The following is a 12,203-nucleotide window of genomic DNA, read 5'->3' as shown; positions in this document are numbered from 1 at the left end:
CTATGCTTTTCATTTTTGTATCTGCATTTAAAAAAAAGCCTAATTTACATATTTTTACATTGGGGGTATTTTAAAATCAGTTTGAACTGCTGCAAAGTGAATGGGAAGCTGAGCTGGCTTCTAAGGACTTAACCTTCTTTAAGCTGTAGCTGCAAGTTAGTTGCTATTTTGGATCAAGCTAAGACCCTTCAATATAATAGGTCACCCTTTGTCACAAAAAAGATGTTGTAGTCAAGATTTTGTTTTGTCAGTGTCAGGTTTCTAGAGATGAATGTGTTCAAGTTAGATACATGCTCCCCAAATTTTGTCTTTGGAATTCTTATGGTATTTACTATAATTACAGGAAACGTGAAGAAGAAAGTAAGAGGAAAGAAGCCAAGCTGCAGAAAGGAATGCAGAGCATGGAACAAAGTAAGTTTCGAGTACAACAGAATCCAGCAAATCGAGAGAAAACAGCCAGCATCCTGCAGTTGCCTAATAAACAACCTGATATACAGAGTAAGAGACCTCTCTCTCTCAGTGCTTCCCAAAGTCAAGCAGGGAGAAACAGCAGAGGTTCACCTAAAGCTTGTCACAACAAAGGGACAGCAAAGGAGACTTGCCCGTCTTCAGAGTCTCAGAGCGATGGTCATAAAATCAGGCAAGGTTTGTAATAATTTTTATTTGGTCTGATTTTTCTTTTTGTCCACGTCTGGGGAAGTTCACATGTAGGGCCTGTTTTACTCTGTCATTTCTTGTTCTTTCATTATTTAAGCAATTCATATGGGGTAGAGTTAAATACAGATTCTTGTTTGTGTGTGCTCTGTCAACTTAGGGAGTCAAAAATACTGATGTGCATGATAATGTCTACTTCTTCTATAATGAAAACAATTTACCTTTCAGTTACCAAGAAAATCCCCTCTTGCCCAATGCAAAATACCAGTCTTTGAAATGTTTACACATGCCATGTTTACACAAATATTCTTTTTTTTGTTATTGGAGTGATGCTAGGAAAGTTGGTGCAGGATCAACTCATGAAGTCCTTTGATCAGTTCTCGTGAGGTTTTTTAATCACTCCTCTTGTGACCAAAACTTGGATGGCCTTAATTGGAAGTTTTACTAGAATTGAACATAAATTAAGATCCTGTTGGCTGTCACTTGTGAGAAAAATCTCAAATAATTTTCTTCAGACAGGATCTTCTGTGAAGCTACTTTATTCACGATTGCAATGGCGGGCATCCTGTCAATCAGGAGCACATTTTAGTAAACAAGTCATAACCTTTTATTCCCTGTTACCCGACGCCTGATCACCTCCCGTTTCCTCATTGGCTGAGTACTACAGGTTCACAAGCTACTCAACACTCCTCTATACCATAGATGTACAATTTCAACCCTTTAATTTCTCCTTTCTTATGTTTTGAGAACTTGTGATCTTTGTTTTACTGTTCTCACACTGCTCATCCTCTTTTTCTCAAGCTTCTGCCTTGTTTTGGAACAGTGAGGCCTTCTACTGTCCACTAATCTAGTTAGCATTTCTCCTTACTATGACTGAACAACTACCTTGGAATGAAGAAAAATAATTCTCTACTGCAAAAACACACAACTTTGTTTCTCAAAATTCCCCCTTCTTCTTTTCTTACTCATGTTGTTGTTTTTACACCTCTTCACATACCCCGCTCTTGAGTTTTTCCAACATTAAGGTGCAATGTTCTTCTTTGGATGTCACGGGGGATGACAGATATACAATGCCTTTATTATTACAATACCAACAAATAGTTGTTTGAGCCAATTCTATTCAGGTAACCACAAAGTTAGTTTATCCCAAATGTTTCTAAATCTCCAGGAATTGTCATCTTGAGCTACTCTATGTAGGATCTTGTTGTGTTTTTTTGCCCAAATATTTTTGAGATCAGTCAAATTCGTCCCATTCGATCTACATATATACAGCAACTAGTAATAATTACAGTGCACGCTCCTCCTTATGAGGTTATTAATAAATCTAATACTATTTTATTCTAGAGTACTATTTTTGCAAACTTATCAAACTTACTTTCTAGTTCTTCAGTTATAGCTGAGATATTTACAATAGTGTTTTCTAATTCGCACATCATTCATTTTTTTTCCCCCAGGTTTACTAATTTTTCAAGTATCTACATAAAGCAGAATTAATTTTCATTTTCAAAGTAGTAAATCTCAGTGATGTCAGTTGGATATTAGAAAACAGATATTTAGAAAATAGATTAAACATTAATAACATTTATTAAATTAATAAATATTAATAAAATATTAGTAATAGATAATATAGATGATAATATATCCATATAATATATATGGATATATTATCCATATATATTATATATATATATATGGATAATATATATATGGATATATATATATATTATCCATATATATATATATATATATGGATAATAATATATATAATAGATAAGAAAGAACAGTCAGGCACCGGAACTGGTTGCCCAGGGAGGTGTGGAGTCACCGTCCCTGGGGGTGTTCAAGGAAAGGTTGGACATGGTGCCTGGGGACATGGGTTATTGGGTGGCATTGGTGGTAGGGGGTGGTTGGACCAGATGATCCTGGAGGTGTTTTCAAACCCTAATGTTTCTGTGATTCTATGTTATACTGATAAGAGTCTAGAGCCTGAGCCAGAAAAGGTCGTGTGGAACATGGGAGGTGCAGGGCAGTCTCTGTGGTCAAGGGGCTGCTTTTCACTCATTTGGCAAGCCAAATGGCCCCGGGGGAGCCAGCCCCAGAAAAGGGTCCCTCAGCCCCCCCAGCCCTGCTCCTTCCCCCACATGAGGACATCTCCCAGGCCGTTCCCAATGCAGCCGCATTTGGCCACACATGGGCCACTTCATCACAGAGGCTTGCGGAGGTCACAGTGGCCACCACTGCCTCGTGGGCCCTATAAAGCAGCCCCCCTGCCGCTGGCCCGCCACTCGCTGAGCTAGTAGGAGACTAGAGGCAGCAAGGCGAGAAGCGGCTCTGCCTGGTTTGTGAGGACATCCATGCCGTCCAGAGCAGCACCAAGAAGGAAGGCAGCTGACAAGGAAACCTGTCGTGGGCAGAGAGAGAGCGCCAGCAGCACAAGATACACCGGTGCTCGAGGGACCTCTGGTGCGCAGCCCACAGACACATACCAGCAATATCATTGCCACTGCAGGTGTGAAAATCAAGCTGACAGTGGTGTGTGATCTCAGGGTGGAACAGGTCGACTTCCTGGTGCAGCACCCTGGCTGGAAAACATTGCAAATCGAAGGCATCCTGTTTGGGCAGTCCCGGGCAAAGACCGGCTCATCCTCCTGTCCAACACCATGGAGCCCATGGAGCTGGATCCACCAGAAGATACGGAGGAGGCAACGGAAGTGGATCCACCACAGCCAGAACAGACCTGGGACTACCCTGGCACGTCTTCACTCTGTGCCATCAGAAAGCACAAACTGCATCACAGGAGTGCCCGGCCAGCTCCCTACTCGTTGCTCAGGCCCCATCCCAAGCATTAGCTTGGAGCCCCCAAATCTCACAGACATCCCTGCCTGCAAGATGTCCTGGCAATAAACAACTCTTGCCAATTCTCAGGGGTTGTGTGAGTGCTTCTTTCCCGTCCCCCAGCCCTTGTGCAACAGGTGGCAGCCCTTCTGCACGGAGCCTCGAGGAAGAGCACAAGAGAGGACACAGCTCCCTTCGGGCTGCCGGAGAAGTCCCCGAGGGCCACCATGCAGCTTTAACACTTGTGGAAATAGACTGAGGACGACAGCCCGAGTATATAGTTCTTAAGAAAAGCATCTTTTGTTTCGAACTGAGGTAGCTCACTCCCTTTATCCATGTCCAGCAATCTAAATAATATTTCATATGGTGAAACTCCCACATCTTTTCTTGGTGCAGTTTGAATTCGGAGAAGTGCCAAAGGTAAGCACTTCGTTTGGGGAAGCTGAGTTTCCAGAACTTAGTCAATTGCTTCTGTACTGTCTGATCCTCTCCACCCTTCCAGAAGATGAAGGATGCCAAGGAGTGTGAAATTTCCACTTAATTCCTGAAGTCCACATTAGCCTTTGCAGTATTTCTGACATAAGGTGATTTCCTTGATCAGAGTCGGTATTTTCAGCAATTCCATACCTGGGAGTTATTTGTTCTAGAATTACTTTAGTTACGATGTTCGCAGTAGCAGATACTGAAGGGAAAGCTTCCACCCACCCTGACAAAGGATCTGCCAAGACTAATAAGTATTTAAAGCTACCTACTCTAAAGAGTTCTGTAAAATCTACCTGTACGTTTTGGAAGCGTTGAATTCCTGGTTCTCACCCCCCTTTGGGCTGAGCGCAGATAATTTCCCTGTTTACCTTTTGCCATACTACACAACTCCTGCGTATTTGTTCAGCCAGAGTATGTATATTGCTACACATACATATTTCCATAGCACAGCATCACACGTTGCTTGAATTCCCCAATGACCCTCTTGATGTAAAACAGGTAATATTTGCCTCATTAGCACTTTATTCAGCATTTCTCTCCCATCAGGGAGTGTCTGTTTTCCTTTGGGCTTCGTGACTCCTAATAAAATAATTCTCTACTGCAAAAGCACAACTTTGTTTCTCACACACTTCAGAAAGATTTTCAGCAGGTGCAAACAGATTTTTCTGCACCTGCTAGCAGTATGTAAAAACTGTAGTTTAGCTGGTGGCTCTCTTCTGATCTGTTCTCCACTCAGAAATCCCCTTTTCTATAGACGTTATCTCCTACGTAGGTCATTGCGGCTGTTGAGTTGCGTTAATTCTAGTAGCAAAGTAATTTTTTGAGTTCTGTACTTGATGCTGCTTCTTTGCATCTATCTAAGGAAGTTTATTTCCACATGAAAAGGTGACCTGGAATACTTAAGTGATGTTCTCCTGTCTTTTCCCCAGTTGTTCAGATGGCTATGCGCATGCTGCTCTAATAACTTCAGTGTTTTATGATTGAAATATAAAAGCGTTCTACACGCCGTATTTACAAACCAGGCTTTGGTGGGTTAAGAATGACAAAGCCCTTTTTTCAAAGACTCTGTTCTTTTTCCTTGCAGCTCTAAAAATTAACTTTTCGGGAGATCAAAATGGTGTTGTGACGATGCTGGAAATTTCATACATGTGAACTGAATGTCAGCTCTTTGCTGTTTTTATTGATGGCACTGGTAGTCTGTACTTGGCTTCACTGGGAGTGGAATTATGCCCCAGAAATCTTGGCATCAAAAGGCACATTTTTTTAAAAAATTGCAGTAGCACACTTTTAAAAGTGTCTATTCCCCTGTTGTAATAAAAGAGAGGGAATTTCCTTCTGCATTCTGGAAGATGAGAAAAAAAGAATAACATAGATTTAAAACATAATTAAAGTAATACTCGATTAAAATAGATTATATTATAGATTTTTTTTTCTTCCTGTCCTATAACAGACAGGACTATTTACCCATATGACAATTCCATGCAAGTTAGAGTAGCCTCTCAGCCCATATTGACCTGTCACCGTGATAAATCTTCTCTGTCAGAGACATCATTGATGATAATCTTGAGTTTCTTCTGTATAAACTGTTAATCTGCCATATTCTGCTAATCACACAAGAGAGTATCACAAATATTTTACAGTAAGGACAAATATAGGATGGTTTTACCAGGATTTGGATAACCTGGGTGATTTTCTTGGATGTTAAATATATCAAAGCTTTCTTTCTTTGCTTTTTCCGCTGTTACATACCCCGTAACAACCTCTCTGTCATGTTTCATCCAGCCTGTTCTATTTCTTATCTCCTGTTTGTTTCCCTAACTAAACGTAAGGTGTCTGGTAGGAGGAGATTTCCAGTTTTGCACCCCAGTATGGCTCCCAAGTCATTCTCACAAGAGTGTTTAAAAGCAGTTACCACACTTCATTTCTTTTTCAGCCCCGGGTGTGGAAATGGGGAAAGGAAATCTTGCAACAAGGGAAAAATATGAAGGACTTCAGAGTTTTAGTTAGGGTATCAAGGAAGGTATTGACAAAACCAGTGCTCTGGGTTTCCTGGGTCAGTAGGTTACATTAACGTTGTGTGCCAGCATAGAGCAGGGTGGATAGAGCAGAAATTTAGCAAAGAAGCTGGAAACAATGACAGGCTGTTAGGGTGTCCTCACTGCAACCAGCAGGTGTGTTCACGTGGCTGCATTCTTCTGCCACGTGGTGAGCTGGTTCCTTTGGAAAAGACACCGTATTCAGGTAGGTGAAGAAACAGTTTTTCTCTGCGAACTTTTTTAGGCATCTACTTCAGATTTAGTGAACAAGAGGGAGAAACTTGTAGAATGGTAAGCAAATGAAGAAGTTGGGGACTGTGCTATTCCAAGCAATCATTACCTCTTCTGATTCTTCCTAATTATATGTATATATATTTCATTTAAGTAATTGAGGGGAAAAAAATAGAGTAATAAACTCTGGGTCAGAGACAGAATGCTAAATGTTTGTTTCCATTTCTCTGTTTAAAGAATTATCAAGAAAACATGTCAAAAGCAAGCCAAGTTGTGTCCATTTCCATTGTGGCAAAACAAAAGAGGTAACAAAAGTTGAAGCCAAGCATCAGGTTGCTGCGGAAGTGGATGGAGAAAAGCACAAAGAGCACACTGTCGAGGCAAGTGGTACTTCTGCTCGTGGTAACAGAAGGCATGCTTCTGCTTGTAGGACTGCTAGTGCTGGGGAGAAATTAAGAGATCAAAGTCAGTCTTCATCTGGTAACAGGGACCACTGTGAAGGAAATTCTGTGTTCGTATGCAACGTCAGTTGTGCTGGGGGAATTGCAAGACATTCAAAGCAGTGTGAAGCTGTTCCGAAGGGCAAAAGGCATCAGCAAAAATCCAGAAATAAAGAGGTAAATGATGAGAGATGTTCACCAGCTGGTTCTAGTAGACCAGGGAGTGCCAAAACGGTGTTTGTAAACACCAGAAATGCCAGCGTGCATGCCGTAGAACAAACTAACAATGTGGGAAATAATGAATTAGCGAAAAAGCCCTCCCCTTTATTGTCTGCTGAGACAGAACCTACCAGAACCGTGCCAAGAAATCCAGCAGCGTGTTCTGCCTCTGATGACAGTCTGAACTTGGAAAAAACAGGCGTAATTGGATCCAGGAATGCAGATGATCAATTATGTTCTGTCGCATGGCAAAGTACAAATATTGAACTAATCCCTTTGGAGATTCGAATGCAGATAATAGAAAAAGAAAGAACAAGAAAAGAGCTGTTTCGGAAGAAGAACTATGCTGCCACAGTTATACAGAGGACGTGGAGAAGGTAAGGCTGCTATTTCAGTAGCTGGAGGTGAGATACAATTAGATGTAAATCACATTAGGCGTCAGCAATGTGTTTTATTCGGTCCTTTTGCTTGTAACATTACCAGAGATAAATCAGGAACTTAATAATCTTTCACCAAACAAGTGGAAGTGTGCTCCAGTTGCCTAGAATTGCATTAGTAAGTTCATAAAAAGTGCAAGGTAAGTGATGACTTTTAATAATTGGAGGAGTTATTAAGCTTCTATTTCACGCATTGATATTTCTTTGTAGAGCGTTGATCAGGATTCGCCTAAGCCTCGAGCTCGCTGCTCTCACGTTCGTTAGCAACCTTGCTCGGAATGTGATTTTTCTCCAGCAGATTTTTTTTTGCAACCAGATCCTTCACCGCCATTTAGTGACACACCCAAAGTTGTATTCTGACTTGACTTTGAATAACCAAACAGCAAACAGTTGGAAGCTGACAGGGAGTTCATTGCCAAAACTTGAACCTAACTTGAGTATTCAGCAGGAATGACTGCAGCACAGGAGAGCAGACAGGAAGGAGTGAGATGACCCCATTTGCTTTCCCACAGCATTGTCCTGCTTTCATGAATGCATGAGTTTTGACCTCAGAAGGAGAGTCATTTCTGATAAACATGCACCTTAGTATTTAATTTCTTATCAAAATTGACAGTAGCGTGGCAGTTACAGGGCAGCATATAATATGTAGGTAGTTCTTATTTCCTGTTGTTGAATTTTTCTTCAGTTTTTATATGGATGCATAAAACTATGAATTGCAGATTTTTACTCATAACTCATCTTTCCAGCTCTCTTACCAGCTTAACAGTTTCACATTTTTATCATACTAATGCTTTAATATTTTCTCTGTAACATTAATAGCAGAAAAACTAACAGAGTTCAACTCTCACAGCCTGTGGTGTAGTTTAGCGGCGATTCAAAACAGTTCTCCCATGCACGTTGAATCAAAAGGAGCAGCTGGAAGATGTCTAGAAGCATTCAGAAAGTAGTGACTTCCTTTCTTTATTCTAGGGAAACCTGCAAGCCTCCTTTGACAGCAGAAGCAGGACTTAATGCCCAGCTGCCTGCAGCATAAATGCCGAGTTGCCAGGCAGACCTCCCTTCCCCTGGGCCTTGGTGTCTCACACACTAAATGGCAAATGGGGACATGGGGGAGGGAGTTCTGCCCAGCAGGTTTGGGGAATTTAGTTTAGTTTGTTGTTGTTGTTTTTTAAATAGAGAGGGGTGGGCTACTGGGAGGCACCTGATTGCAGGAGAGGTTGGTGTCAGCTTCTGTGCTTTCAGCATTTCTCTCCCATCTCCTGTAAATATATATATATGTATGTATTTGTATGCAGGCTCTTGGCATCCCTATGTTCTCGCTACTCCTGCAGGCAAGCTCGAGGCAGACATACGAGCATCTTGCTGTTAGTACCAAAATGCCTTTTCACGCCTCTTACACTCCTACACGCAGCGCTCTTCAGTATGTTTATTTGTGTCTGGTCAGCAAGGCCACGACCGAAAATTGAGAGACCAGTTCTGAACTGCTGCTGTGCAAGCCTGCTGTTTTGAAGAGATCTGGTGGTGTAACACCACGTAGCTCTGAAAGGTGGTAACCATGAGGTGGTGCTGCCTGCATACAGCGGTGTTTCCAGGCTTAAAAAATGCTACGGCCCTTATTTTGCAAGGGGAGTGCTACCCGTGTTCCCCATTACCAGGTAGCCAAGAGGCAAGTATCACCAGCTGCTTGTTTGTGGAGTTTTGAGAACCCATCCCTTTTTACAGTTAACTTAGGAAGTGCAAAGAAGTTTTGTCCTGCGCAGAGACAGCTGATGCTGGCCACTGGTGGAGGTGGGATGGGTACCAGCACAGGTGCCACATGGCCCAAGCTGGTGCTTCGTTTGTTCCTAAACTGAAATGTGGCCATTTAAACATTCACGTTGGCTCAACAAATACTTCTGTTTGCTCCAGCTCTTTTACCGATCAGCTGAAGTATCTCCCAGCATGAGGTTGGGTTTACAGCCCAGTAATATTCCAGTTTATCTCTTCGCTGTTGTTGGCATACAAAAGTGACATTGGCTTTTGTAAGTACACTCCTATTCCAGGGGAATGTTAGCATTTTGGAACATGTTATTTTTAATTCATTTTGAGCCTTTTTTGGGGATGAAAATTCTGACTTTTTAGTACAGTATCACTGTACACAGTACCTCCGTACTTCTCTCATCTGTGGTCTCTGCTGTTTATGACGTACTCCTTATGCACACAGAGATCTGCAAATCAGAGCTCTCACTTTTTTTTTCCCACCACTTCTGCCATCAGCTCTCTTTGCTGCTTACTAGAGGCTGTGCAAATGCTACCTTGCTTCCCAAATTTTCCCAAATCTTCTAAACTGTCCTTTAACTTCTCTTCTGTTTTGAAACCTGAATTCTTGTCTTGCTTTCAGATCTTTTTAGATACAAAAAAGCAAAGGAAGTCGGGATTAGATTAGGGGAGTACATCCTTACGTGATACTGTTACTTCTAAAGGCTATGCTGCTTACAAAGCAGTAGGTGCCTGATACAGCTTCCAGTCAAGTGTAAAGGTACACACTGAGCACTTGTGCAAATCACCTCACAAGAATCAGGATCTGAAGCCGTGTGTCGAGCTGGCTTACCTCTGCAGAAATCTTTGCATTCCATTTACATTTGTGGCTACCCGAGGATTTTGGATAGATCTTTCTAAAATGCCCACCTGTAAAACCATGGTGATGTGTTACCTAAACTGGAAGTTTGTGAAGGTTCGTGCATAGACTGGTGTCTTGGCAGTAGGTGGTTATTCACTTAAAACACTGTGGAAAATGTGGGGATTAAAGATTGTTTAATAATCTGCTACTCAAAGGATTAATGAAGACAAATAAATATATTTGTACCATCTACAAAACTCACGGGCATTGTACAGAACATTAACAAGTATCGTAAATCCTACAAGATTGCAAGAGAGGTTGCATTTGCTCCTCCTTCACTCTCATTTCTTAAATCTGCACAAAATTTGTCATTGCTGGAGCTTTGGTGGGGCTCACAAAGTTTGCAGCAGCACCGCGATGCATTAATTTCAGTGGCTGTTTCCACAGGACACCAGACGGTTCCCAGCAATGCTGAGGTGAGGGCACTGAGCTGCCAAGAGGAGTCGTGCTTCCCCCCTGCCTTCTCTCTCAGGTCCATGAGCCCAGTTGTCTCTTCTGCTTATGGTTCAAGCTCAACATGAGCTTAGTTATCCAACTGTCCTGAAACCCACGTGGATGATGGGGGCTGTCAAGTCAGACTTTTGACCCCGTTTCCATGCCATTACCCCAGCAGTAATGTTTATTTTCAAGAAGAAGAGAGCTCTGCCTCTTGCTGTGAAGCACAGACCATACACATCCTCCCAAAAAGAGGGTTCGTCTTTCAGTTTAGGACGTGGGTCCCAAGTCAGAGGGTCGCACCTGTTTGTCTTTGAGTCCAGGCTTGCGCTGGTGAACAGCCTGCACTTGTAGACAGCTAGAGAACTGTACGCTAATGACACGTAGGAAGATGTGCTCGAGTCCTGGCATTTCTCTAAGTGAGGGTTACATGCATTTGTCTCACTCCTCTGCAAATTCTGCGGTGGTGATTTTCTTACTGGAAGTGCACTGAAAGCCACTGTGAGCTACAGCACAATGGTGCTGATCTTCTAAAGCATATCAAACTTGCCTTTCTCGGGAAAATGTTTCAATTCCCAGTGTCCACAAACTTCATAAATGCAGTCCTCCAGAGTGAATGTCAAGGTGTGTGGCTTGCCAAAGGTTAAGTGCTCTTCCTGCTCACTGAGGTTTGCAGATCCCGTGTCTGCCTCGCTCTCTCCTTGGGGGCACTGGGGCCTGTTCCCTCTCCGCGGCCCGCAGTGAGTTGACGAAAGCTGGAAGTGATTTGGTTGCTGTTACAGCTGGGCTGCTGCTGGAGTCAAGGGTTTTCAGCCTGTTACTGCTACACGCACGCCTTACCGGCAGTATTCTTGTGTTTGAGCTCCTCTAACGCTGAGCCTGAGCACCACTTGCCACCTCCGATCAGATTCATAGTGCGCCAAACTTGGTCCCATTCTGCTTTTTCTCCCTAGAATCAGAGCAATCTGCTACAGGAGGAGCTTCATGTAAAAAAATGCACACTCACTCTAAAGATACCTGCCTACATCTGCGTTTCAGAGCCTCGTGGTTGTTTTTGTGTTGCTAAAAACTACCAGGAACTCTCTACAAACACTGAATCGCGGCTGGGTGCAAAGGTGGGGCGCCCGTGAATGGTTCGTTTCATGCACCAGCACACGCTCCTGGCAGTAATTACCGAAGGCCGGCAGAAAGCAGCTTACTGTTCTGCTCTGCTCACGCCTGAAACAGTTCCCCACTTGTTTTTCCTGCCGAGGGGTTCACATGGCCCATCCTTAGCACAAGTTATGCTAGCACGGTGCAGTCATTGCCATGCTCCCCTCATTTTCTCTTCCTCTTACCCCACTGCAAAGTTCAAAGGGACGTCTTAGTTAACAAAACCGGAGCGTTTCTTCCTCTGCCTCTCATTAACACTCCTGTTCTGGTCAGGACCACCGTGGGCGGTGCAGGCATGTATCCACAGAATCACAGAATAGTCTAGGTTGGAGGAGACCTCCAAGTTCACCGAGTCCAACCTCTGACCTAACGCTAACAAAGTACGACGCGGCAGCTCCCCACGTTTGGTACCCACTTTAACGAGCTGCGTACCAGCACACGCCTGGATTCTGAAGCTCCACTCAATTAAGATTAAATTAGGTAGCTAAAATTTACGAAGCTCATTGAAAGTTTAAAGTTATTGGGGCCGTCAGTGAGCGTATCACATCCTTTTGGCATGCCGGTGTGCTTTTGTATCCTCATTTCCTATGTACGGCGGCTGGTTCTGAATACCGTAGTTCAC

The 12,203-nt window shown here is 43.0% G+C and overlaps 1 protein-coding gene across 5 annotated transcripts in view; it reads left to right on the top strand.

Annotated features, from left to right (window-relative positions):
- The window catches only part of INVS (inversin), a 95,082-nt gene that overhangs the window by 76,953 nt on the left and 5,926 nt on the right, over nt 1–12,203 (top strand). For all 5 annotated transcript variants that reach the window (XM_035319869.1, XM_035319868.1, XM_035319870.1 and 2 more), the window contains 2 exons: nt 344–645; nt 6,477–7,275. In XM_035319869.1, coding sequence (XP_035175760.1) covers nt 344–645; nt 6,477–7,275 — 1,101 coding nt within the window. The remainder of the gene's footprint in view (nt 1–343; nt 646–6,476; nt 7,276–12,203) is intronic.

Source organism: Oxyura jamaicensis, chromosome 2 (assembly GCF_011077185.1).
Source record: "Oxyura jamaicensis isolate SHBP4307 breed ruddy duck chromosome 2, BPBGC_Ojam_1.0, whole genome shotgun sequence".
Taxonomy (NCBI): Eukaryota; Metazoa; Chordata; class Aves; order Anseriformes; family Anatidae; genus Oxyura; species Oxyura jamaicensis.
The sequence above is the reverse complement of the archived record's forward strand: the minus strand, read 5'-3'. Positions and strand labels throughout refer to the sequence as shown.